This window comes from Halichoerus grypus, chromosome X (genome assembly GCF_964656455.1).
Source record: "Halichoerus grypus chromosome X, mHalGry1.hap1.1, whole genome shotgun sequence".
NCBI lineage: Eukaryota > Metazoa > Chordata > Mammalia > Carnivora > Phocidae > Halichoerus > Halichoerus grypus.
Window position 1 is genome coordinate 116304458 of NC_135727.1, and position 27702 is coordinate 116332159.

The 27702-nt window shown below is 38.7% G+C and overlaps 1 protein-coding gene across 6 annotated transcripts in view; it reads left to right on the plus strand.

Moving 5' to 3' along the window:
- The window catches only part of BCLAF3 (BCLAF1 and THRAP3 family member 3), a 58356-nt gene extending 34010 nt beyond the window's left edge, over positions 1 to 24346 (plus strand). For 5 of the 6 annotated variants that reach the window (XM_078065142.1, XM_078065140.1, XM_078065145.1 and 2 more), the window contains 4 exons: positions 6319 to 6433; positions 9389 to 9484; positions 11624 to 11779; positions 23305 to 24346. In XM_078065142.1, coding sequence (XP_077921268.1) covers positions 6319 to 6433; positions 9389 to 9484; positions 11624 to 11779; positions 23305 to 23334 — 397 coding nt within the window. In that variant the 3' untranslated portion in view covers positions 23335 to 24346. Of the gene's footprint in view, positions 1 to 6318; positions 6434 to 9388; positions 9485 to 11623; positions 11780 to 22539; positions 22568 to 23304 lie in introns of all 6 variants that reach the window. The other variant, XM_078065144.1, reaches the window with a different exon arrangement.
- The last annotated feature ends 3356 nt before the right edge of the window (positions 24347 to 27702 follow it).

Below are 27702 nucleotides of genomic sequence, written 5' to 3' on the forward strand. Positions count from 1 at the left end.
AATATTAAATGAGTTGGCACAGGCAAAGTACTTAAGGCATGCGTGGCAAATTGATTATCAGTAGATCCTTGTTTTTCTTTCCCAACTCTGTACTTCTTTTTAGGGGCTCTGAGTATTCTAGATTGGCCCCAATTTATCTCTAGTTCTAAAAACTATGTGGGATTCATGGCAACTCTGGGACCCCATATGATTATGAGGTATAATTGAATAGGACAAAATATCTACTTCACCCAAAGTTCTTCAGACTATTTGGATCTCTCAGAAAGCAGTAATGTGTGAATAGGAAGGGCCAGTGCTAATTCTCTTTCCATATTCCTTAATATCAAATTACTAAGATAACTGACTAGACTTTTAAATCAGGTCTGTGGCTAACTAGGTCTTAGTCACAATACATGGAGCTTGTTTAAAAGTGGACTTGATGCTGATAATAAGTTTGGGATTCATTAAAAGATAGCAAAACTGTGTGTTGAGGCATATAAAAGAGCTGAAAGTAAAATAGTTAAAATCTCGTCCCTTGGTGGGTGAAAGTCTCCAGTTTCCTAATAGGACGCAGCATGATTGTGCTCTTCAGTGACATAAGCTCTCTCTCATGCTTTTCTTAACTCAGCAAGTGTAAGAAACTCAGTGTGCCAAGAAAGAGGACTTTTAAACCAGATTTAAGATAATCAGCATTTTATAAAAACCATGTAATGCTTCAGAATATATCTTCACCCTTTGAGGTGAGAAAGGGCTTGAGCCCTGGAGTTGCACCTCAGTTCAGCACCTGGCTTTGTAGACACCTAGCTGTGTGACTGATCTGAGGCAAGTTATTTAATCTTTCTTTCCTCATACATCAAATACAGATGAGAATTATACTTAACCTCATGGTGGTGGTTAAGATTAACTGAAGCGTCGGGTGTAAGGTACAGAGTAGCTGGTCAGCATTAAGTATCATTAATGTTCGCTTTGAGGATGGTGTGTAGCATGCAAAGATGTCTTTCTGCAGTGTCTTTTGCTGGGTGTGTTAGACTATTTTATTTGTATTGGATAGTTGGTGAGGCATAGTGGAGCCATGAGGATTTTTTTTAATTGAGATATTACTGACCATAAAATTCATCCTTTCAAAGTGAATTTACTAGTTTTTAGTATATTCACAAAGTTGTGCAGTTGTCACCACTGTCTAATTCCAGAACATTTTCACCACTCCACAAAGAAGCCCTGTGACCATTAGTTGTCATTCCCTATTTCTCCCTCCCCCCAGCCCCCCGGCAACCGCTAACCTACTTTCTGTCTCTATGGATTTTCCTATTCTGGACATTTCATATAAATGCAGTCATATAATATGAGGTCTTTTGTGGCTGACTTCTTTCATGTAGCATATTGTTTTCAACATTGCTCCATGTTGTAGCATGAATATTCCTTTTATGGCTGAATAATACTCCATTGTATGGATAACCGCATTTTGTTTATTCCCTCGCCAGTTGGTGGATATTTGGGTTCTTTCCACTTTTTGGCTATGGTGAATTATGGTGCTGTGAATATTCATGTGCAAGTTTTTGTGTGGACATATGTTTTCATTTCTCTTGGGTATATACTTAGGGTTGGAATTGCTGGGTCCTATGATAATTCTCTGTTTAACTTCTTGATGAACTACCAGACAGTTTTCCACAGTGGCTGGGCTGCCTCATTTTACATTCCCATCAGCAGTGTATGAACATGCAGTTTCCTCACATCCTCACCGGTACTTGCTATTGTTCATCTTTTTAAAAAAATGATTTAGAAAAAAAATCATTTAGAACCTTTGACTTTATCCTAATTCGATTTCCTTCTTAAAATAGGAAAAAAAAACCTGTTGATTTTATCCTTTTGTCTTAGAAATTCAGTCTATGAAATTGATCTCGTTACTATTTTTGCATAAACCTGTTTAGTCAAGGGCGCCTGGGTGGCTCAGTTGGTTAAGCGACTGCCTTCGGCTCAGGTCATGATCCTGGAGTCCCTGGATCGAGTCCCGCATCGGGCTCCCTGCTCGGCAGGGAGTCTGCTTCTCCCTCTGACCCTCCCGACCCTCCCCCCTCTCATGTGCTCTCTCGCTCAGTCTCTCTCTCTCAAATAAATAAATAAAATCTTTAAAAAAAAAAAAAACCTGTTTAGTCAAGTCAGTATTTAGATTTCTGTAGAAATTCAGAAGAAATGAAACATGGAACACTACATCAAAAACTAATGATGTACTGTATGGTGACATAACATAATAAAAAAAAGAAATATGAAATCATAAATCACAGGATGTAGCAATTTCCCACCTTTGTGATCTTTTTTTCCCTCAAACAGTTATATGCAAGCCCTGTGTGTATGTTTGCCCACCATTGTATCCCCACTGCCTTGAACTCAGTTCAGAGCTGTTGAATGAAGACTTTGCAAAGGAGTAGATAGGACAGAGGATACTTACATTGTACTGCATTTAAGCCTTGATTAGTATTTATTCCCTAATGTATAAGGCAATCTTTCCCAAGAAAGCCTAATGCTAGGACATTCTGTCTAGTCTCAAAGACCCTCTTCTCTTTTTCCCCCCACTTCTGACCAGTCTCTTACCCTAATATCTCCATGTCTTCTCCTGACCCACTCTTTCTCCCTCTTGTATCCACCCTTACTAAGTTCCATACAGTGTTACCAAGGTGTTGTACTGTATATATAGGCATGGTGTGTGGGGGATAAAGCAGCTTCAAAATAAAATAGTAGACTTTGAGAGGACATCAGACTGCAGAGACTTTCCTTTTAGCTACACAGGGTATAGAAAACATACAGTGAAAAAGTATACACAAAGTCCTTGTCCTCGTTGAGCTTACAGTTTAATGGTAGGAGAAAATAAATACGTGTCGGTGAGTGAGAGGTGAAAGTAAGGCAGAAGAGGAAGCTTAATAGGACAGAGTGATATGTGTGGTGTGATTTTATTTAGGTAGTTATGGAATGCACTTAGGATTTTTTTTAATTGAGCAGGGATGTGAATTAAGTGAGGGAGTTAGCTGTAAGGTTTTTTTAGGGGATAGTATTTTAAGAGAGGGAACTGCAAAGGCAGAGACCCTCAGGCAGGATCATGCTTCAGGATCATGCTTACTCCTGCTTAAAGACTAGAAAGCAGACCAATAAGATTATTAGTGGGAAAGGAAGAGAGTAAGTAGGTGAGGCCAAAGAACCTTAGAGGACATGATGACTTTGTATTTTATTCTGAGATTATAAAACATTTTGGGTTCTAACCCAAGAATATAATCTCATTTAAATTTTAAAAGATTCACCCTGTTGCTGGGTAGAGAATGGACTGTAAAAGCAAAAGAAAAATCATTTCTTTCTCATGTAGAAAAAGATTACAGTCAGGAAGTCAGAGCATGGTAGGTAGGGTGGACCCATCAGGAAACTGGCCTCCTTAGATCTTGCTCCTCAGATAACCTCTGCACGTGGTGTCTGCCTCATGGTCCAGGATGGGTGTTTGTGCCCTGGCCATCAGGTCCATATTCTAGCCTTGTCTTTAAAGACTTCGTGGCATTTATACATGCAGCTTCAGCAACATTGGTCAAAATTTAGTCTCATGGCCATACCTAGCTGCAGGGAGGCTGGGAAGTAGTTTCTTTAACTTGGACACTCTTTTGCCTGGTCACAAATATCAAAAGGTTTAAATTTTTTTATTGTGGCAAAATATACATATAGTAAATTTTACCATTTTAACCATTTTTGAGTGTACAGTGCATTGGCATGAAGTACGTTGACAGTGTTGTGCAACCATCCACACCATCCACTTCCAGAATTTTTTCACCTTCTCAAACAAAAACTATGTACCATGTAAAGAGAAACTCCCCATCCCCTTTACTCCCAGCCCCTGATAACCTCTATCCTTTCTATCTCTGTGAATTTGCCTATTCTAGGTACCTCATATATATAAGTGGAATCATACATTAATTGTCCTTTTGTGTCTGGCTTATTTCACGTAGGATAATGTTTTTCATCCATGTTGTATCATGTGTCCGAATTTCATTTTTTAAAAAAATTTCACTCCTTCATAAGGCTGAATAATATTCCATTGTATATACCACATTTATTTGTCCATTTTTCTGCTGATGGACATTTAGTTTGTTTCCATCTTTTGGCTATTGTAAATAATGCTGTTAGGAACATTGGTAGCATCATCTTTTTGATCATAGCCATCCTAGTAGGTATAAAATGTTACCTCATTGTGGTTTTGATTTGCATTTCCCTAATGGCTAATGATGTTGAGCATCTTTTCATGTGCCTTTTGTGTGTCTTCTTTGGAGAAATACCTATTTAAATCCTTTGCCCATGTTTTAATTTGGATTATTATATTTTTATTATTGAGATGTAAAGAGTTCTTTATATATTCTGGACATTACTCTGTTATCAGGTATATGCTTTGCAAAGAAGATTTTTAAAAGTCCATGGTTTTATTTATAAAAGTAGTAGTATATGCTAATGGCAAACATTTGGAAGTATATAGTAAAGTATAAAAATAAAAATATAAGGCATTCTTAATTTTATGAGTCAGAGATGACCACTGTTAATACATTTCCTGTCATTTATTTTTTCTGGGCATATAGGTAGTATATTTTAAAAAATTAAAATTATCCTTGGGGCACTTGGCTGGCTCAGTCTGGTAGAGCATGTGACTCTTGGTCTCGGGGTTGTGAGTTTGAGCCTCGCATTGGGTATAGAGATTACTTAAAAATAAAAAATCTTGGGGCACCTGGGTGGCTGAGTTGGCTAAGCGGCTACCTTCACCTCAGGTCATGATCCTGGAGTCCCAGGATCCATCCCTGCATCAGGCTCCCTGCTCAGCGGAGAGTCTGCTTCTCCCTCTGCCCCTCACTCCACTCTCATGCTCTCTCTCTCTCAAATAAATAAAATCTTTAAAAAAAATAAAAAATCTTTTTTTTTTAAAGTAGGCTCCACACCCAATGTGGGGCTCAAACTCATGACCCCGAGATCAAGTCAATTGCTCTACCAATTGAGCCAGCCAGGCACCCACACAAAAATTTTTTAAAAAAATTATCCTCCAAATACAGCTTTGTACCACACTTACTATCATATCATGAGCATTTTGACAGAACATGAGAGTTTTTAACATTTCATAATACCCTGAGTAGCTATTCCAGGTCAGGTTTGGGGGTCAAAACTGGGGCCACAAAATGAACCACCCACAGTGCCTCCTGTGAAGGGATCACAGCTTGCTGGGTAAGACAGGCAGGTGCACCAGCATTTATAAACATGAATGATATGTGTGAATACCCCCAAATGCTTCATGTACACATAGCAGGGGTATCTAGTCTACCTCAGAGGGGTCTGGAAAAGTCTTCCTGGAACAGTGCAGTTGGAGCTAAATCTTAAAGTTGATCTAAGGGGAAGGAAATTACAACAGAAGGGATTGCTCATGTGAACTTGAGGAAGCAGGAGAGATTGTGTGTGTTGGGAACTGCGTGGGGCTAAATATTTCCAGTGCCCAGTGTGCATGTGGGGGAGATGGGAACAAAGCGACCAGTGAGATAGCAAGGGCCAGAGCAGGAGGGACCTTGAAGGTCATGCTGAGGAGTGTGGATTTTATCCTGATGTCAGCGGGGGACCCATGGAAGGGATTGAGGCAGGGCTGAGGCAGTGAGCGGTTTGTTCACCACAGAGCAGGAAGGGTCTGAGGAACATTGTGGGGAGATGTGGGATGTGACAGGGAGAGGACGCCGTCAGAAGAGAAGCCCAAGGAAGGACCTTCCCTCCCAGGTCTGGCTGCCTGGGAAGAGAAGTGACCTCTGGACATTGTGATGACAGGAGAGGGGAGCTGTCCTTCGCTCCTGTGGCCCAGCAGAAACAGAGGGCTCAGCTCTGCCAATGAGGGTACCTGAGCCAGTCACATTCTTTGTCTCTGGCGCTTTCATTAATAAGAGTCTGTCAGCAAGGGGGGCGACCGCATACTGCCAAAGTCTCAAGAGCAGTGATGATTTTCCCTCAGAACACACATTCTACATATGGTTTCAGGGGGTTATAACCCCCGGGAAACCTGTCCTTGGACCCCAGATTGAGAACCCTGGTCCAAACCTTGTTTCCCCCTATTGCTGACTTTAAACTTAGCTAAATAATGTTTGTTGAAAAACGAAGGTTTAGCCCTGATAACTATCATTTCATTTGTAATTTTAGTAGTGATAGATCTTTGAGGTTTGTTGTTTGTTTGTTTTTACTGTTTTGCTGCTTTAATTGTCTCTGAAGGGGGCAATTTGATTTCTCTTCTTTACTTGTTGGGTAAAGGTAAACTAATAAAATATTCTTACTTTGTCTCTTTCATTTTATTAGGAATGATCAGCATTCCAGTTTTTTGAGGCCGAAGAATACTCATGTTGATGAATTCCAAAAACCTACAGGTTTTGTAAAATCAAATTTTAGAAAATTTATTCAGAAACCTCACACGGTAAGATTGCAGTTCCAAATTTTTCATTTTTGTACACTCCATTCTCCTCACATGTATCTATATGTATAGAGATCACCAGTATTTTTCTAACTGTTCAGTAAGTACATGTTATGATTCTATTGTTCAGTGTTAATATTCTGTTGAGTCTTACACTTATGACAGAGGAAATAGTGATCTCTGATTTAGTAGGATTTTATTTCATTTATTATAGTACTACTTTCTTAAGATTTTTTTTCTTAAGATTTTTTTTTTTAAAGATTTTTTTATTTATTTGACAGAGAGAGAGATAGCAGAGAGCAGGAACACAAGCAGGGGGAGTGGGAGAGGGAGAAGCAGGCTTCCCTCTGAACAGGGAGCCCGATGCGGGGCTCGGTACCAGGACTCTGGGATCATGACTGAGCTGAAGGCTTAACGACTGAGCCACCCAGGCGCCCCTCTTAAGATTTTTTTTGAGAACAACTTTATTAAGATATAATTTACATACCATAAAATTTTCACCCCTTTTAGGTATACAATTTAATGGTATTTTATAAATCTACCAAGATATGTAACCATCACCATAATCCAGTTTTATAACTTTTTATGACCCCCAGTAATAGCCGTCATGTTTGTTTAGTTATTTCCTGTTCCCACCCCTAGCTAACCACTAATCTACTTTCTCTCTCTAAAGATCTGCCCTTTCATAGGCAGTTCAAAATATGGCAGCTGGCTTTTGAAATAAGAGCAAGCAAGTGACAGCTAGAAAGTTGGAAGCCAGAGTCTGCTTGTAATCTAATCTCGGAAGTGTGATGTTCTATCACTTCTATCATTCGCTGCTTGTAAGAAGCAAGTCACTAGGTCTAGCTCACACTCAAGGGAAGGGGGATGACAAAGGGGCCTGGATACTGGAGGGTGGGGCTCACTGGGAGCCTGGTCAGAAGCTGTCTGGTACAGTCCTCCCGCTGAGCCCCAGTGATTCACATCCCTTCATTTGCAAAATACACCCTTCCCTACCACGGTCCCCCAGTCTCATCTCATTACATGTATCTTTGTGCACTTAGTCAAATTTATAGACTTAGTATAAATTCAAGATGACTGCTATGTAAAGGGTTTTATATGACTTTTTTTTTTCAAACTTGGGGGTGGTAGAGAGAAAGGTATGAAAGAGGAAGATTTGTGAGAAGTACAGCAAATGGAATGAATAGGTTTAAGACTTGATTTTGGAAAAAAGAAACTTCAGAATGGGCCCCATCTTTTCTGTTCCCATTAAAGGATTCCGGTTCTTTGCAGTTACAGTCGTAATACTCTAACTTTTGATATTTTCCTAATCATGGCAGGAGCATCACCTCAAATCAGTTATCTGAGTCAGCAAAACCTGCCTCCTGCAGTGTTGAGAATTTGTTTTCTTCTTAGGCAGTGGGAACTCTTTAGCAACAGTTTGGTTCTTTCTTAGATGCCTGAATAAATACTAGATGTATAGTCCATTTTCCAAAAGTCACTCATTGTGTTAAATGGGAGTATTTTTTTTTTTATACTTCTCACATTCATGAATTAAACTAGCCCCTCATAAACTAGCATGGGTTACATGAAGGAAGGTATATGTATGTTCCTACAGCTAAGCTACATGCTACATGTTTTGTGTTCTTAATCCTATACATTTAAAATGTGTTATTTATTTTTTAAAAAAATTTTTAATTTTTTTATTGAAGTGTAGTTGACACACTGTGTTATATTAGTTTCAGGTGTACAACACAGTGATTCAAGAAATCTTTGTGTTATTCTACGTTCATCACAAGTGTGGCTACTGTCTGTCACTGCACAACATTATTACAGTAACATTTACAATATTCCCTATGCTGTACCTTTCCTCTCTGTGACTTATTCATTCCATGACTTACTCATTTCATAACTGGAAGCCTATATCTCCCACACCCTTTCACCCATTTTGCCCATCTCCTCACCCCCTCTCCTCCAGAAACTATCAGTTTGTTCTCTGTATCTTTGGGTCTTTTTCTGCTTTTTGTTTGTTCATTCATGTTTTTTGTTTTTCATATTCCACATATAAGTGAAATCTTATGGTATTTGTCTTTCTCTGACTGATTTCATTTAGAAAGACACACTTAGTGTCTTTCTCTGACTGATTTCATTTCACCCTCTAGGCCTATTCATGTTGTCGCAAATGGCAAGCTCTCATTCCTTTTTGTGGCCAAGTAATATTCCATTGTATAGATACCATATTTCTTTATCCATTCATCTATTGATAGACACTTAGGTTGCTTCCATGTCTTGGCTATTGTAAATAATGCTGTGGTAAACTGGGGTGCATATATCTTTTTGAATTAGTATTTTCATTTTCTTTGGGTAAATACCCGGTATTGGAATTGCTAGGTTATATGGTATTTCTATTTTTAATTTTTTGGTGACTCTCCATACTGTTTTCCACAGTGGTTGCCCCAGTTTGCATTCCCACCAACAGTGCCTGAGGGTTCCTTTTTCTCCACGTCCTTGCCAACACATTTCTTGTGTTTTTGAGTCTAGCCATTCTGACAGGTGTGGTGGTATCTCATTGTGGTATTAATTTGCATTTCCCTGATAGTTAATGATGTTGAGCATCTTTCCATGTGTCTGTTGGCCATCTATATGTCTTCTTTGAAAAATGTCCATTCATGGGCGCCTGGGTGGCTCAGTCGTTAAGTGGCTGCCTTCGGCTCAGGTCATGATCTCAGAGTCCTGGGATCGAGTCCCACATCGGGCTCCCTGCTCAGCGGGAAGCCTGCTTCTCCCTCTCCCACTCCCCCTGCTTGTGTTCCTGCTCTCGCTGTCTCTGTCTCTGTCAAATAAATAAATAAAATCTTTAAAAAAAAAAAATGTCCATTCATGTCTTCTGCCCAAAACTCATATTTTTTAAATGGTAAGATGAACTTTTAAAAATAAGCTTTAAATATATTAATCCATACTAATACTTTTTTCATGCAGAATTATACTATGCAGAGAAAAGACATCATTACTCAGAAACCCTTTGGAGTTGAGGGAAGACGTCAAAACACAACAGGCTTTAGAAGACCTTTTAAGGTATTCAGTGTTATTTTCCGTCTAATTCTAGCTTTGGGTTTATGCTTTGAACATAATGTTCTAAGTGTTAGTAAATTAAAAGCTGCTTTTGTGATATTTCAAATAGTAGCTATAAGCTAATATTTCTGGACATAAATTTATAGTTAACTATAATCAGTTTAATGATAATCCCTTTCCTCAGGACTTGAGTTTCAGATATTTTTTTAACCATTGGAACCCTTTTTCAAAGATTACATGGAAAACACAAATATATAAAACAGATGCAGATGGGGTGGCTCTTGATGAGGAGGCAGACAAGGTTTATCTCTTTCCTCGTACCGCCAAAAGAAAGGAAAATAATCTAGGCTTTTTTGTGAAAGTAGCAGGCAGGCTGGATAGAGTAGTTAGCTCATTAGAAGGAAATTAATATGAGCATAAAAGTAGTATAATCTGTCCCCAAACCGTAGAGTAGGAGGGAGTTGAGTGGTCTTCTATTAATACCTGTCTTGTTGAGAGGCATAAATTCTAGATGTTGAAAGACTTTTTTTCATTTGTAATAACACAACTTGAAGGCATTGTGCAGATAACGGCCAGTTTTTCATGTACCTGAAAACAGGTGTGACATTAGGTTTTCAAAAATAACAATGGCCATAGAATATAAACATGTTTTATACTATCTTTTAATCTCTTGAGTAATGAGCCACAAAATCAACTGAAAATGTGATGTCTGTGTAACTTAGAGACAGTGTAGCTGGGCTTTCTGATATGAGTGCTTCCTACATGTTGTTCTTCTCATTGGTCAGATGTAGTTGTTTGTAGAATTTTTCTAAGATCCTTACAAGGCCTATTTCCTGTTACCCTTTCTTCTTAAGGGAAAGTTCTTTAATATTAATTATTTTTAAATGTTTTTTAAAATATATGCAATAATCTTTCCTTTTGACCAATCATTTAAAGCTGTGTAATGTTATATGATTGTTTAGAAATTCACAATTCTTTATAGTAAAATCAGGAGAAGAAATAATCCTTTCTAAGAAAAGGAGCTATTTCATTAAAATTTTCTTTTTAATGGACTAATTCAAAGCAAGAGAGTAGTCACTTTATTAGATATGTAAAAATGAACAGTGTAAATTTCAGGATTAGCTCTGATACGTTAAGTTTGTGCAGATAGTTTTAATGAAACTATAGTGTCTTATTCTTATTCTGTCTTACCTGAATTTTTTGTAGCCTTAAGAAAATTGGAAAATAGGCCTGGCATAAATGCTTTTTTAAGTAATGTGCTTCATTATGTATGACATACCCATTTGTTAAATAATTCTGGAAAGAGGAATATGCTTGGTTTTTTATAATTACTCCATTATAATATACCATTTGTACATTTCCCACATGGGAATCAAACAAATATTCATTGTCCTCTTATGTCTGTTGTAATACTGGGCAGTATGTGGGCCAAGAAATGGTCTTTTTCAGTGTAAACTCTTATCTTGAAAATATTCGCTATAATGGTATTTTTATGGTAAAGAAAGATGGGCTTGAAGAACTGACAGGAATGAAGTTAAGAGAGTTTTTGATTCTTAAATAGATGTTGATACTTAATGTCTTCCCCCCATTTGGGATTTGATATATTTCATTATGAATCAGAAGGATAATTTTAGCTCATTAGGTAAGGTTTTAAGAGTTGCATTTGTTTTTACATGATAAATTTAAAGAATTTCAAATTTTTTTAACTTAGTTTTTAAAATTGCTTTTATGTAGGGGCGCCTGGGTGGCTCAGTTGGTTAAGCATTGACTTCGGCTCAGGTCATGATCTCAGGGTCCTGGGATCGAGCCCCTTGTCGTGGAACTCTGCTCCTCAGGGAGTGTGCTTGTGTCTCTCCCTCTCCCTCTGCCCCTCCCTCCGCTCGTGTTCTCTCTCTCTCAAATAAATAAATAAATAAAATCGTAAAAAATTGCTTTTATGTAAATTTTAAAAATCATTATATAAAATAAACTATGAGCCTAGTTTGAAGAAAACATACTTTATAACCATCATTAACCTCTTCCCTTTTGATATATATAGTGCCTAGAATCAAGGGTGGTTCCAAGTACCAGACATTTTTCCATTTCTTATACTAATAGATTTGGAAGCTGTAGTTTTACACTTAATTGTTTTTTTCTTTACAGACCAAATTTAGAGGTGGCAGATTCCAGCCCCATTATAAATCAGGCCTAGTACGGAAGAGCTTATACATTCAGGCTAAATATCAGCGTTTACGATTTGCTGGCCCAAGGGGATTTATCACTAATAAATTCAGAGAAAAATTACTGAGGAAAAAAAAGGTTAGTTGCATTATGGTCATTTAAAAATGTAGAGTGACTTTTGAACTCCTAAATTATTTCTTTTTACTAGATCAAGTGTTTTTTTTTTTAATTTAATTTTAACTTACGTTACAGCCTAGATCTCACAGATGTTCTTATTGCATGATAGTTGAAGAAAAAATTCAAGGAGTGATGGTAATAGAGTTGTGAGACTGTTTAATGTTAAAATGCTTTTTGCTGTTGTGCCTCAAATACTATGAATATGTCAAGCTGTTCGAACTTTTTACTTTGGAATGTCTGTTGTATGATTAATCTTTGAAATGGAAATTCAGGTAAAGACTTTTAACTGGTATATTTTAGCCTTATACAATGTGAATTATCTAAGTACCAAAAAATATTGAACTGACTGTATAAAAAGGGCACACAATTGCAAAATACACTGACTTTTCTTTCCTCCATTCATGTGCTTTTTATTGTGATAAAATACATATGACATAAAATTTGCCATTTTAATAATTTTTAAGTATACAATTCAATGGTAGTAATTACATTCAAAATGCTTTGCAACCATTGCCACATGTGCTAATTCTTAATGTTAATAAAAAGTTTTTTGATGATTTGAATTTTGTTCTCTTTTAGTTGTGGATTGATTTTATTTAAATGTCATGTTGGTATTTGAAAATGCAGCATAAATATGATATAAAATTGCATTCTATATATTTTAAATGAGAACAATAGCATTACATCAGTTAAGTGAGGCATGTTTGCCAATTTTCTGACTCATTTTTGTTAATTTGGGGCTATATTTTCTCTGAGAAATGTATGTGTATCCAGTGTTGCTATCAAATAGTCCAACTGTGGTTTTATAAATTTTCTAACTATAAATGTTCCCTTAAATATTCATACTTGTCAAACCTTTACACTGAGCTTGCTTAGTGATTTTAGTAAAACTTATTTTTCGAAAGATGGACTAGTAGAATGGAATTGTCAACTGTTTTTTTTTTATAAAGTTTTTTTTATTTATTTGACAGAGAGAGAGAGAGAGAGAGCAAGAACACAAGCAGGGGGAGTGGGAGAGGGAGAAGCAGGCTTCCCGTGGATCAGGGAGCCCGATGCGGGGCTCGATCCCAGAACCCTGGGATCATGACCCGAGCCAAAGGCAGACGCCCGACGACTGAGCTACCCAGGCGCCCCTCAACTGTTTTTTTTTTTTTTTAAGTTTTAGAGTTAACTGTATCTTCTGTAATTTCTCTCACCCCGCCCCCCTGCCCCCCAATTTTAACTGAATACTTTAGGCGAAGTTTCTAATTTCACCATGTATGTTACTCTTGATGTTATTTATGTTATGAAAGCCATCTCTTCTTTAAAAATATGAATGTAATTGGACACATTTTCCCCTCTTGTACACCTCCCTACTGTCAGATTGAGTTGCTGCTTTTCTTCCTGTCTCGTGTGGCAAGTTTCTCTGCAGCAGATCTTGTAGGTATTTGTCCCCAATCACAGTTGGTGGCCTGGCTGTTCACAGGGAAGCAAGTCATTCATTTCCACTCAAGGAGGAAGGCAGAGGCAAGCCTTATTCTCAGTTGCAAGGTTGGGTTTCAGGTACTTGTGTTTCTCTTCTGTTTGCTCTGTGTTATCTTCCTTTGACTCCATTTTTTCCTCCAGTTTTTAGATGACTGGGGGTTCCTGAGTGCTTGACTGTCTGTCTCAGCCTGCAGTTTCTATATTCTCATTGAACTTGTGCCATTTAGTCATTCTTTTCTTAGCCTCACAATGCCCATTTCTTACCACCCAGTCCTTCCAGACCACATTGACCACCAGCTTCACTTAACAGTAAATAGAAACTAGACATCAAGCCTTCATCTTAGGACATCCCAGAAGGGCACCTGGGTGGCTCAGTTGGTTAAGTGTCCAACTCTTGATTTTGGCTCAGGTCATGATCTCAGGGTCTGAGATCAAGCCCCCCATTGGGCTCTGTGCTCAGTGTGGAGTCTGCTTGGACTTCTCTCTCTCCCTCTCCCTCTGTCCCTCCCCCCGCTCGCACGCGTTCTCTCTCTCTAATAAATAAAATCTTAAAAAAAAAAAGAAGTGTGTCCTAGAGGGACCCACAAGCCGCTATGAGTCCCCAGTCTTTAGGGCCTTGGTTTTTGTATCATGCAAAATGTAGCAGTTACATCCAAAATTTAGCAGTTAAGGTCCAGTGCAGCTCATGGCCTGCCCTCCTTTTGCCTTTTGCTGCCATGTGAGTGCTTTAGCAGTAGTCCCAAGACACTGCCCTTTTTAACAGTGTCTACTACTCTTTCTTCTTAGGCCTACCTTTCTGGATGCTACTTCATATATCTTTGTATTGTAGCTACGTTGACATGGGCTTTTCCATTCTGGCTACTGTCAGTACGTATAAGCAAGGCATAAATAGGTTTTTTATAGGTTTGTGTTTGAACAAGGCCCAGCTCTACAAGTATGGCATGAAATTAGGTACATACCCTACTATTAGCACTCTACTTAATGGTTGAGTTCCACACATTCCAGCCTTTAGGGAAAGGAATGAGGCATTGCAGTTCTCTGTTTCTGCCAAGGTCTGAAGTAAGGTACGTAAGGCTTACCTGGCCTTTGGACTGTCCCAGTAGTATTTTGCTACTCTGAAACCCTATTCTATGTGTATAAACTGATGACTTAGACCTATTCATTTCACCTTATCCTTTATGCCCTAAAGAAAGGAGATGAAGGCTTGGAGTCTTCAGTTTTTTCCAGTCTTGCTTGTGTCCCCTTTCCCTTAGATTAGGGACACTTGTGTGCAGATGGAGTTACTGAGGGTGAGGTACCGTTTATATCAGTTTGCATCTCAAACTTCTGTATTGGAGGGAACTCTGACGGTCCTGTCCCGGAGAGAAGCTGTGGTCTGGGCAGTATCTGTGCACTGGTCTGGTTTTTTGCCCTAACAGGGAGTTCATTCTTTTTATTGTTATTAGATCACCACCTAGAGGGGCGCCTAGGGGCTCAGATGGTTGAGCGTCTGCCTTCGGCTCAGGTCATGATCCCAGGGTCCTGGGATCGAGCCCTGTGTCAGGCTCCCTGCTCAGCGGGGAGCCTGCTTCTCCCTCTCCCTCTGCTGTTCCCCCTGCTTGTGCTCTCTCGCTCGCTCTCGGTCAAATAATAAAATAAATAAAATCTTTAAAAAAAAGATCACCTAGATTAAAGATTCATGACCAATTAATTTATCTAGGTGCCCTGGAGCTGCTTGAGCCTGAAATTAGATATGAGCCTACACATTTGTACGTGCCTCATAGTCCGCCAGGAAGGTTTAGATTGATCTTGTCTGGACTGCTCGCTCCCTGACCATGTTGAAATGCCTGGGCTGATCCTTCATGGCTTGGAAGTCTTGTGATGCTCATCTGTAGTGTGATCTGGTTACTGTGCCATCAGACCTGTGCTTCCTCTCTCCAGTACCAAATGGTCTCACGGAGGGATGGGGGAGGTCCTAGATGTGCTCTTAATATGTCTTCTTGTCCTACTTAACAAGAGCAGTTGTGGCTCCCCAGCTGCCTACAAAGGAGCAGGATTCCCAAGCAGTATTAAGAAGTACAGAACTGAAATTCTTCCTCCTAATTTCTTGGCACTTGTCATTATTAATCCCATTCTGGCACCCAGATTCCCTTTTACTGTGTCACCTTTCTCTTGAATTCTGTGCTTGGGCTAGAAGATGAGGGGGTGGGAGGAATGTCTGTTACCACCTGGAATGAGGCTGGTCTTTTATTCACAGTCATTGACAAGTGACCCCCTTAAATATCCTCTTCTCATCGCCAAGTTTTCAGAAACGCTTGAGGGTCTGAATATGTACCAGGGTAGGACAAAGAACACAGTACAAATTCATGAAGTCACCTCTGAGAACAGTGCCTCTGAAAAAATACTAGCAGTTGTGTGTCCAGTCAGGGAGACCTGGAGTTCCTTAGCCTCCTAGATTCTCTAGTGGTCCTCAGGGGGCCTGTCAGCGAGGTGACTACCAGAGCTCTGCCCATGGGTGCAAAGGGGAGAAAGGAGAGAGCGTAAAGACACTACAAGAAGGAAGTTAAAGACTGGGATCTATGGCGCTTGGGGTTGAAAAAACCCTTGAAAGTCGTGGAGTACAAAGTACAAACCCTTGAAAGTCGTGGAGTACAAAGATAGAATGGGAACCAAGATCAGGTGACTCAACAAGAATCCTGCTTTGTCCCTGGAGCTGAAGTGTGCCAGGGTGGCATCATCACCTTCAGACATTTCTGACCTCTGGAGCCTCCAGTTTTCCTCTCTACCTCTCTGACTTCTTTGTCTTATTTGGTGGTTTCTCTTCTTTCATGTATCCTTTAAAAAATACAAGCATGCTCTAGTATTATATTCTTTCTTCTCTTTGTTTATTCCTTCTACTTTCCTTGATTGCCCTCACCTCTTCCCAAGGTCCTAGCCATTTCTCTTTAGCCCTGACCATTCTCCAGAGCTCCAGATTTCCAGCTGCCTCCAAGATAGTCTTACATGGCTGTCCTGAAGACACCTCAAATTCAGCATGCTCAAAATCAGACTTTCACCGATACAAACTATAGCATGGGTGACCCTTAAAAACATGATGCTAAGTGACAGAAGTCAGTCACAAAGACCAGATATTAAATGATTCCATCTATATGAGATACTCAGAATAAATGAAGCCATAGAGACAGGAAGTAGATTAGCGGTAGCCAGAGACTGGGGAGTTACGGGAAAACAGGGGCGTGTGTGTGTCTGCTAAAAGGTATAGGGATTCTTTGTGGCTGAGAAAATACTCTAAAACCAGTTGTAGTGACTGATGGTTGCACACCTCTGTGAATATACTAAAAAACTGTTGAGTCTGTGCTTTATTTTTTTATTTTTATTTTTTTAATTTTATTATGTTACGTTAGTCACCATATAATACATCATTAGTTTTTGATGTAGTGATCCACAATTCATTGTTTTCGTATAACACCCAGTGCTCCATGCAGTACTGCCCTCCTTAATACCCATCACCGGGCTAACCCATCCCCCCACCCCCCCTCCCCTCTAACACCCTCAGATTGTTTCTCAGAGTCCATAGTCTCTCATGGTTCATCGCTCCCTCCGATTTCCCCCCCTTCATTTTTCCCTTCCTTCTCCTAATGTCCTCCATGCTATTCCTTATGTTCCACAAATAAGTGAAATCATATGATAATTGACTTTCTCTGCTTGACTTATTTCACTTAGCATAATCTCCTCCAGTCCCATCATTGTTGATGTAAAAGTTGGGTATTCATCCTTTCTGATGGCTGAGTAATATTCCATTATATATATGGACCACATCTTCTTTATCCATTCATCTTTTGAGGGGCATCTCGGCTCTTTCCACAGTTTGGCTATTGCGGACATTGCTGCTATGAACATTGGAGTGCATATGGCCCTTCTTTTCACTACATCTGTGTCTTTGGGGTAGATACCCAGTAGTGCAATTGCTGGGTCATGGGGTAGCTCTATTTTTAATTTTTTGAGGCACCTCCAGAATGTTTTCCAAAGTGGCTGTAGCAACTTGCATTCCTACCAACAGTGTAAGAGGGCTCCCCTTTCTCCACAACCTCTCCAACATTTGTTGTTTCTTGCCTTGTCAATTTTTGCCATTCTAACTGGTGTAAGGTGGTATCTCAAAATGGTTTTGATTTGAATTTCCCTGATGGCTAATGATGATGAACATTTTTTCATGTGTCTGTTAGCCATTTGTATGTCTTCTTTGGAGAAGTGTCTGTTCATGTCTTCTGCCCATTTTTTTTTTACTTGATTATTTGTTTTTTGTGTGTTGTAAATGGGTGAGCTCTATGGTGTGTGAATTAGATCTCAGTAACACTGTTAAAAATAAAAATAAAATCAAACTCGCTCTCCTCCCCAGACCACTGGTTTCTTCTTGCAGCCAGCCAGCCAATCTAGAAACTTCTCCTACTAATCCTCCTAGTTCTTCCAACTTCAGCCAGTGCAAGTCCTCTATCACTTATTCATTATTTCATTCACCTCATTCATTTTAGTGGCTGCATATTATTCTATTCCGTGCTTACGTACCCTGAAATTTTGAAAAATTATTTACCTCCTTGCACACTTTTAGGTCAGTATCTAATAGTTTTTTTGTCATAAGTTTAAATTGTTATAAGGGATATATATAATTTCTGGCATATAAATACTGAGAGTCTTAACTAAAACTGTTACATCATTCTTTGGAAGCTCTTCAGTGGAACCTCACACCACAGAAATTTGATGACTTAACATCATTCATTTTCTAAAATATGCAAACAACCTCTTTTAATATGCGAAATTTTGTATCATTCCCTTTTTTGCTTTGAATTTGGATTTCATTCTGTTTCCCCCCCCTAGACTTTTATCTTGGGAAGTCTTTTATTGATCACCAAATCAAAGTTGACATATAATGTTAATAGATTTCTGTGACTCGTAGGCATTAAATATTTCCTCTGCATTCAGTTAACATTATAGTTGGTCAAAGTAGCATAAATATATTACAGGTTTTGTTAAGAATTGATTAGACAAAAGTTCTGTTGGAAATGCTTTTCTCTTTTCGGGGTGCCTGGGTAGCTCAGATGGTTAAGCGTCTGCCTTCGGCTCAGGTCATGATCCCAGGGTCCTGGGATCGAGCCCCGCATCAGGCTCCCTGCTCAGCGGGGGGCCTGCTTCTCCGCCTCCCTCTGCTTCTCCCCCTGCTTATGTTGTCTCTCTCTCTTTCTGTATCTCTGTGTCTCGAATGAATTAAAAAAAAAATCTTAAAAAAAGGAAATGCATTTCTCTTTTCAATTAGTTCATGTATTCACATATAAATGTTACTTATTGCTAGTAGAATAATACAGTGTTCTAAGTATCCATTCTAATTCTGTTTTTTTCTTTTTATGGATGTAAGTCCTGAGAAACCTTGTCTATATGATTATATAGATGAGAATAAAAGGACTTTTCTTGTAGCAATGCCACTTGGTTCTTTGGACTCACTCTGAATTATAGGCCGAAAAAACACTTAGTGATCTGTCAGCAAAAACTATTTTGAATGTTCTTTTACTGACAGCTTGATTTTGTCCTCCTTCAATTTTATTAAACAAAAGCAAAGAATCAGAAGCCATGTGGTTTACAGAAGTATGCTACTTATTACTAGCTCCTAGAGCAGGTTCATTTTCTTGACACCATTGCCAGTATTTCCTATTGCCCTGTTTTGGGGGATCCCCAGGTAATGCAAAGTAGTAAAATTCAGGATGAGAAGGTGTATCTTTCTCATATAAAATGGGAGGTGAGGGACCAGCCCTAACCACTTGTGCAGACAGGTTAATTTTGGAAAGTGAACACTGGCAATTTGAAGATCTAGATATTACTTCTTTCCAAACTATCTGTCCCCACATGCTCCTTGGAAAGTCTTCATATGTCCCTAATGGTAGGCATACCCCAGTTTGATAATTGCTGACTTACTTAACCAAGCCTCTCTTGATGACTTCAGGATAGCTTACAGGTTTTCTTTATTTTTGGTAACACCACTTGGCACACTGACATTTTGGTACCTTGCCATAGTCAGCCTTTTACTCACTTATACTCTGACCAGAAGTACATGAGAGGGCCTGTTTACCTACACCCTAGCCGGTACTCCACATTAGCAGTCTTTATTATCCATTGTCAATCTAATAGCAGAAAATAGTCCTCATTTACCTTTCTTTGGTTATTAATGATGCGAGCATATTTTTACGTGCCTATTGGCCGATTGCATACCTTCCCTCAATTTCCTTATTTCTGTGCTTTGCCAGCGTTTCTGTTGAGGGATAGTACTTTTTCTTATTTATTTGTAAGAGCTCTTGATTTACTGAGGGTATTAACCTATCATACATTTTGCTGGTATTTATTTTATGTTTGCCAGTTGCTTGTGGTGGCTTTTACATTACAAAACTTGTAAATGTTCATGAGTCTATTTGAGTTGGTCCTATATGGCTTCTAGATTTCTTATCATACTTATCCTTATAAAAATTCCCTATGGTGTTTCCTTTCAGTGGTTTTATGGTTAATGTTTTAAACATATACATATTTATTCCCTTTAGAATTCATTTTTATGACATAATGTGAGGTTAGAATCTAATTTTTTCCCAATGGATCATCAGTTTTTTAACACCATTTATTGAATAATTTGTCCTTTCCCGCACTGATTAAAAATGCCACCTTTAGTGTATGCTGTATTCTTTTTTTTTTAAAGATTTTATTTATTTATTTGACAGAGAGAGACAAAGCGAGAGAAGGAACACAAGCAGGGGGAGTGGGAGAGGGAGAAGCAGGCTTCCCGCGGAGCAGGGAGCCCGATGCGGGGCTCGATCCCAGGACCCTGGGACCATGACCTGAGCCAAAGGCAGACGCTTAATGACTGAGCCACTCAGGCGCCCCAGTGTATGCTACCTTCTTATGTATTCCTGATCTGTCTTTGGATTCTTTGGAGCCTCTAACTTGTTTCCTCGTCCGCTGTGATTTGCTTATTCTGTCCATTCGCTACTAGCACAGTTATTGTCCCAAAACACACGTTGAATCATGTCACTCTTATGCAAACCCCTTCCAAGGATTCTGTTGACTACAAGAGAAGAGACCGAACTTTTTCGCCAGCTCCAGTCCTAATAAACTGCCTTTCTAAGCACAATTCTTTATGGACCTTCTGCTTTTTGGAGCATAACAGACATTTTCATGTACTTGTATCTTTGCTCCTGGTGTTCTCTTGCCTAGAAATAGCCTCCTGATCCTCATCGGTTTCTTATTAAACCCTGCTTTCCTTTTAAGACCCACTGTAAAGCCTTACCAAAGCCCCCTTTTTAGCTCTTGTTTCACTTGATCTCTAACTGTTGCTGTTTACTATTTCCCCAAGTAGATCATCAGCTCCTCCAGGATAGAGGGTACCTCATCAGTCTTTATATCTTCCCTTTTTTGCCTTTCATATAGTCTGTCTTCAGAAAATGCCTGTTGGGGGCACCTGGGTGGCTCAGTCGTTAAGCGGCTGCCTTCGGCTCAGGTCATGGGATCCCAGGGTCCTGGGATCGAGCCCTTCATCGGACTCCCTGCTCTGCGGGAAGCCTGCTTCTCCCTCTCCCGCTCCCCCTCTTGTGTTCCCTCTCAGGCTGTCTCTCTCTCTGTCAAATAAAATCTTTTAAAAAAATGCCTGTTGAATAGAATCAAGCCTCATCATATATACATACACATGCTCTCACACATCCATTTATAGCTCTAAAAAGTTAGTGAATGGTAGCCATTGTATCAGGGGTCCCCAAGACCAGCCCCAGGTTTGTTGATTTGCCAGGAGCACTCAGGAGACTCAGCATATGGTGGCACTCACAGCTGTGATGTGTTATAGTAGAAGCTGCACAGCACATCAGCAGAGGGAATTGGCACGCAGGCGAAGTCCAGAGGACACCAGGTGCGAGTTTCCAAGAGTCCTCTCCCAGTGGAGTCACACAGGACGTGCTTAATTCCCCCAGCAACGAGCTGTGATAACACATGTGAAATGTTGCCAACCAGGAAAGCTCGTTAGAGACTTGGTGGTCGGGGTTTTATTGAGGGCTGGTCACGTAGGCACCCTCGGCCAGTTACATACCCGAATTCCAGACTCTCAGAAGGAAAGCGGGTGTTCAGCATAGACCATATTGTTTGCACAGTTTAGACACTCATCAATGGTGGGAATCCTCCCAAAATCTACGTTCCTGGCTGTTAGCTAGGGGCCAACTTTGGAAGCAGGTCTTTCAAAGGATAGCAGTCAGGTATACTGTATTAACTCATCTGTACAACCATAGTTTTGAAGAGCTTAATTTCACAGATGGCAAATGTCTAAAGAGAGGAGGAAAAATCAATATGTCAGGAATGGCCAGGGAAAGTATGCTAAGTACTTTGATTTTTACTCTCCTCTTACAGAGGAGGTAAACTGAGTCATAGAGAAGAGCAGAGCATAGAAGGGACTACAGCCGAAGATCGTATTTGGTGGTAGAGTGTAGAGAGTTGGGTAAAGATAGGAGTGTGCAGCTTATAGAAGGCCTCAAAAGCTGGGTAGAGTATTGAGGATGTGATATAGAAATAGAACATCTTGCTAGACTGAGGAGAAAGTGCTGTTGAGGACGATTGCTTGGTGAGCAGTGGGTACGCAGGGTTCTGGGGAGGAGACGAGATGCAGGAAGACCCACAAGGGAGCATTTGCAGTGATACCAAGTGTCAGCTTAAGAAAACTTAGACCACAGTGGCGCTCGTTATATCTAGTTCACATTCTGCTTAAAATAGGTTTTCAAATAATTGGAAGAATGGAGGGATCAAGCTGAGAGATGGTGTGGAAGAAGCTATGTCAAGGGTGAATATGATTCAGAATAATTGTACATTTGTAAAAAGATATTTCAGCTGAAAATTTTTAAGAATTATTATAGTCAGAGTTTCCTTTTAAAGCTGTTAGTAGGCAACAGATATTTTATTTGAAGGTCAACATATATGGTTTTTATATTATATAACAAGTAAGGAAATGGGACACAATGAAGTCTACTTCTATTTAAAGGAATGATGTTGACTCTATATATATATCAGATATATATGTATGTGTGTATATATATATATATATATATATATATATATATATATATATATGCATGTATTTTGAACATTTCACTAATAAACCAAAATTGAAAGAAGAATAAGAATTTTCTATCAGCACTGCTTTTGTTTGGAATTAAATGTTTCCATACTAATGTAAATGCCAAAAAATAAATCAACTTTTAAATTTCTTTCAGTTTTAATAATGTAAGATCCTAGTAAAAGGTAAGGATATATGTATTAATAAATATTTTTAATGTCCCAGAAAAACATGCCATTTACCATTTTTGCTCTTTTATCAGTTGCATGGTATTCTGTCCAGTTTGTGGTTGGTAATTTAATATTTTTGTATAGCATCACAGTATAGAATCCACGTTTCATTACTCTCTTTAATCACAGTTTTATTGTTGTGAATTCCTTTTCCTGTGTTTACGGAAGCCTTACATCTTTTTATGTTGTAGGTAACCATCCAAAAGCAAGAATGCTTCCCCATCTCCCCAGTAGCTTTCTCTGTCAGCCAAGTTAGAAGAGTCCATGTCATTTTAAAATTAAAGATACCATATGATGACAAAGATCAAATACCAGTTCGAGATTGTGTGTGTGTCACATCAGGCTCTGTGCTTGAGGGGCTAAGTTTTAAGAGTCTTGAATTTTTTTTTTATAATCCCCAGTGAAACTCACCCAAATAGCAGAATGCCTTTTCATCAACTTACTAATACCAGCGTGCTGAGTGTCATATATTTTCTTTGTCCTACTGATTTAACCATTTGATATCTGCTTTGATGTGTTCTGTTGTTACTTTGCGTCTTTGGGGTTCCACATACCTTTGTGGGGGTCTTGGCTGCAAGTGGTACTACATAAATTAAAATATCTTGAAAACTGCAATGTGAAAAAACTCTAGCTCAGATGTTATAACTGACTCTTCTTTTGAAGTCTGTATTTCTTTTGTTTTCTCTCAATAGGAATATGCAAACGTTGCCACAGCAAACTAATCTGGAATTATTACATATGGAAACAACACTACAGGATGATATTTGGGAGCATCTCTTTTTGTCAGGAGTTAGAATTGGCAGTAAAGCACTAATACTGTAACTTTCTTGATAAAATAACTTTATTTTTCTGTAGTGGAATGCTGCAACTTTTTTACACTTAACTGCTTTTAAATTACAGTATTCAATTTAAAAGTTGTATTAACTACAGTTTCTTTTGCAAAAAGTCTCAAAAGGGCATTATTTGTTGATGCATTTTTCTCTGAGCATGGTTTCATAGAGAACTTAACTGAGTTATATCCAGATGTTTATATGTTGAAAGTTTTGCTTATGTAATAAAAACAAAAGTATCTGAATTGTATAGTGTCTGTACGTGGGAGAACTTGAAACAGTGGCCTTATGGTAGCAAATTTTATACCAGGTTTTTCTTTTTTCTGATGACAGTTTGGCTTATAACTTGAAATTTTCTTAAGTTTCTGAATATCAAGGCCTCTATAATTTATACATTTCATATTATATAAGAAGGCACGAGAAAAGGTGCTTCACAATTTCCATCAGGTAGTTATGAGTGCACTGAATTTTTAGTAGTTAGTTCGTTCAATTTTTTCCACCACTATTTGCTCTTTCCAATTTCAAAATGCTATTGTGGAAAATATGTAAAGATTTTGTAATTTATATTCCATCTTACTTTCCCTCAGGGCAAGCTTGTGCATATCATATTTTTAAAGGCTTTTTAAAAATCTGACAGACAAAATCTCATATTTGGAAATTGTACTTTACTACTACAGCATTATACATTTTGCAAGCACATATTATAAAGTGTTTATTTTCAGTTCAGTTGTATTAAGTTCCTACTAGCGTAAGATAAAATTGATGGGATCTTAAATGATATTCTAGGTCCTGGTACCTTATTTCTTTATGTTTTCTTTGTTCTGCTTAATAGTACATATACATTCCCAATTAAACTTTTGTGAAATGTTTATTTGTATTAAATAAAATACTGTTGCTCCTTCTGCTTGAAGTTACTTCCCAGTTTGTGAGAACATTATTTTAATTTCATACAAAGGCAGAACTTTTAAAATCAAAATCTGGTAAGAACTTGATTTCTCATGACTGGATTATGAAAAATCTCACTACAAACATTTAATTTTTTTTTACATATGTTTGTAAGATAGAGCAGCCATTTCCTTAGTGGGTCAGTAATAAGTGAGGGCAGGAGTACTTGCATTAAAATTGGCTAATAAATTTAGGTAGATGGCCTGTCTTAATGCTGTGTACCATCTCTGTAGGTCAAGTTTTCCAAACATATTTACATTCCACTTATGGTGAGAAAGAAATACATGTGTGCAGTAGTATGACAACTTTATATTGTGTGAGGTACTTGTAACATCTGCCTTAAATTTTAAAAGAATTCATTTATTCTCATATTCTGGGGGACACTTATGAGCCTTGAATATTTAACCATTTGTTTAACACATATTTATTGCACAGATTCTGTGCTAAAATTACAGCAGTGAACAAGAGAACAAGACACATGGAGCCTGCCTTTATGGTCTGAACAGTCTGATAAGGAAACCGGACGCCGAACATGGAAATGTAACTTGGTACACAGCATTAATTCTCTGGCTATATTTATCATAGCATAGCACATAAGGCTAAGAGTTGACTCAGTATCAATCATTCCATAACTGACTTCCTATTTAGGCATATATGAATATACTTTTGGCATTGTCTCAATATGCAAAGCATATTGGTACAAAATACCTATTGGTAATGTGGGTGTATTCAGAAGATATTGGGTGCATAGGATTTAAAGCCTAAAAAGAAAGTCTTGCTTTATAATTTAGAGTATAAAATAAGGACAGGGACTGTGTCTGTCTTGTTCACCCTACTATCCCCAACTCCCAACATCCTACCTGACACACAGTAAGAACTCATTAAATACTAGCTTAATGGATGAGTAACAAGTAGAATATGTTTATTAGAAACTAAATAACCAATTTGCAGGTCGAGGCTGAACAGAAGTTTATCTTATCCATAGCATTTTTTATTGACTGAGAAGAATTTGGATTCTCTAATGCATAAGACTAGAGAAGAGAAGTTGTGATAAGTTACACACCATTGCCTTCTCCCCTTCCTCCCTTGTATGGTAGGCTCTTCCCCAGCACTGGGGAGACAAAGATAAGAATATGACAGAGTCCCTCCTCTGAGGAACCCCATAAACTGCTGGAGAAGAGATTCACAAAAACAAAAAATCCAATATTGTGTGTTAAGTACTCTACTGGACATATATATATGAAAGTTGAGAAAAAAAAGTTGGCATTCCTGGTTGCGTATCCGCTGGTCACATTTTCTTTCTTACTGGTTTCACAAATCTCAGAAGGCACTATTCTTTTGGTGGTTTTGCTGGTTTTAAAATGTGATGGTTTGGAGGAACTTGGCTGAAGTGTACATGGGATCTCTGTATTATTTCTAATAGGTGCATGTATGTCTCCATTTATCTCGACATAAATTTCAGTTTAAAAAAGACACCCATAATCTTATCACAGATAAAACTACTATATATATTTTAGAGGCCACATTTTCTTTTTTTTTTAATTGGAAAAACTATAATATTTACATTATAATAAGATATGTAGATGCATGATACGGACCACGCTTTACCCAACAAATCCTACATTTGTGAAGTTTGTTTTTTAAAAGGATGGAGATACTTCCAGATGGAAGCAGGAAAAGTAAAGCTGGATCAGAAACTCAACTCCATTATCTAACAAACTCAATAATCTGCAGCCCCAGATTAACCAGCAGCAACCATACAAGGAAGAGGGTAGAAGATGCTAATGCAACAAGATATGGTGTGACTTCAACCCCTCCCCCTCCTCCTAAGTAGCACAGAATAAACAAAGTTGAGGACATCTTGATGACGAGGGGCCGCATTATGGACAAAGGAACCGATGAGGTGACCAGGCCATGTGGGATAGAGTCAAGGAAAGCCCTTGGGAAGATGAAGTCTTTGCTGCTGTCTCAGGACCTCTGCAAAAGGGGAATGATTCACCAGGACAAGGCACTTCCAGGGTCGCAGAGCAGCCCTGGGAAGCCAAAGCCTGCAGGATAAGATAGACCTTTGCAGCCAGTGAGTCCTGGTTCTGGACACTTAATGGGAACCCAGAAGAGAGGGGATACCAGGTTCCCCAACAAAGTTCCAGCAAAAGGAATGGTATGAGCTCTGAGTCCACTAAAATACAAAACTAAGATTTTAAAACTGAGGAATTACAGTTGTAGAATAGAATGTAAATGTTAAGAATCTTCACAAAGAAAAAGTAGCATACATTGATCAGCTAAGACTTGGTGGGAGGGGAGTGGCATGAAGAATAAAAACTAACTGCCCCATCTTGAATAGTCAGGTGTCATGTCAAGTTATAATGTCTAAGATTGTATTATATAATATAGAAAAAACCTACTGATCGACTTTAAGTTTTTCACAGTCTTTTTCTTGACCTTAAATAACACTGGTTCTCAAAGTGTGGTCCCCAGTCAGTGATACCAGCATCACCTGTAAAATTGTTAGAAATGAAAATTCTTGTCTGCACCCCAGACCTACTTAATCACAAATGGGCTTGGACCCAGCAGTCTGCCTGCCCTCCAAGGGATTCTAACATGTGCTCAAGTTTGAAAATCACTGGCTTATGTAACTCTTTTGGGAACCAGTAGCCCTTATGGCAAAGAAACATTTATCTCAAGTTCAGCAGCCCCTTCAGTTTCATTTTTAAGGTTTTTTCTATAGCATTCAAATAAAATTAACTAAAACCTTTTAAAATAAAAAGTATAGCAATTCCCACCATGAATCCTGTCTGTACCTATGAATAGAGAGGTCTGGAAACATGCCCACCCACTGTTAACACTGGCAATTTTTTAAGTGCTTTTCTGTATCGGTTGAATAAAATGAACATTGTATCGTTTTTATAAAATAAAGTCATTCCTCTTTTTTTTTTTTAAGTGGTACGGATATTTCATCCTATCCATCGTATATCTATCTGTTACTAAAATCCATGTATACAAGTTTTACTGCCCAGGGCTGCCTACTTCATCTTAGTCCGGAGGGGTTTTACTCTCTGCCATTCCTCCTCCCACACCATAATATGTAGGCAAGCTTATTTAAGTATATGTTGTGTTGACTGTGTAATAAGAATTCTTGACTTAGGGGCGCCTGGGTGGCTCAGTTGGTTAAGTGTCTGCCTTCGGCTCAGGTCATGATCCTGGGACCCTGGGATCGTCCGGCTCCCTCCTTAGCGGGGAGCTTGCCTCTCTCCCCTCTGCCTCTCTCCCCTCTGCTCGTGCGTGCTCTCTCTCTCTCTCTCAAATAAATAAGAT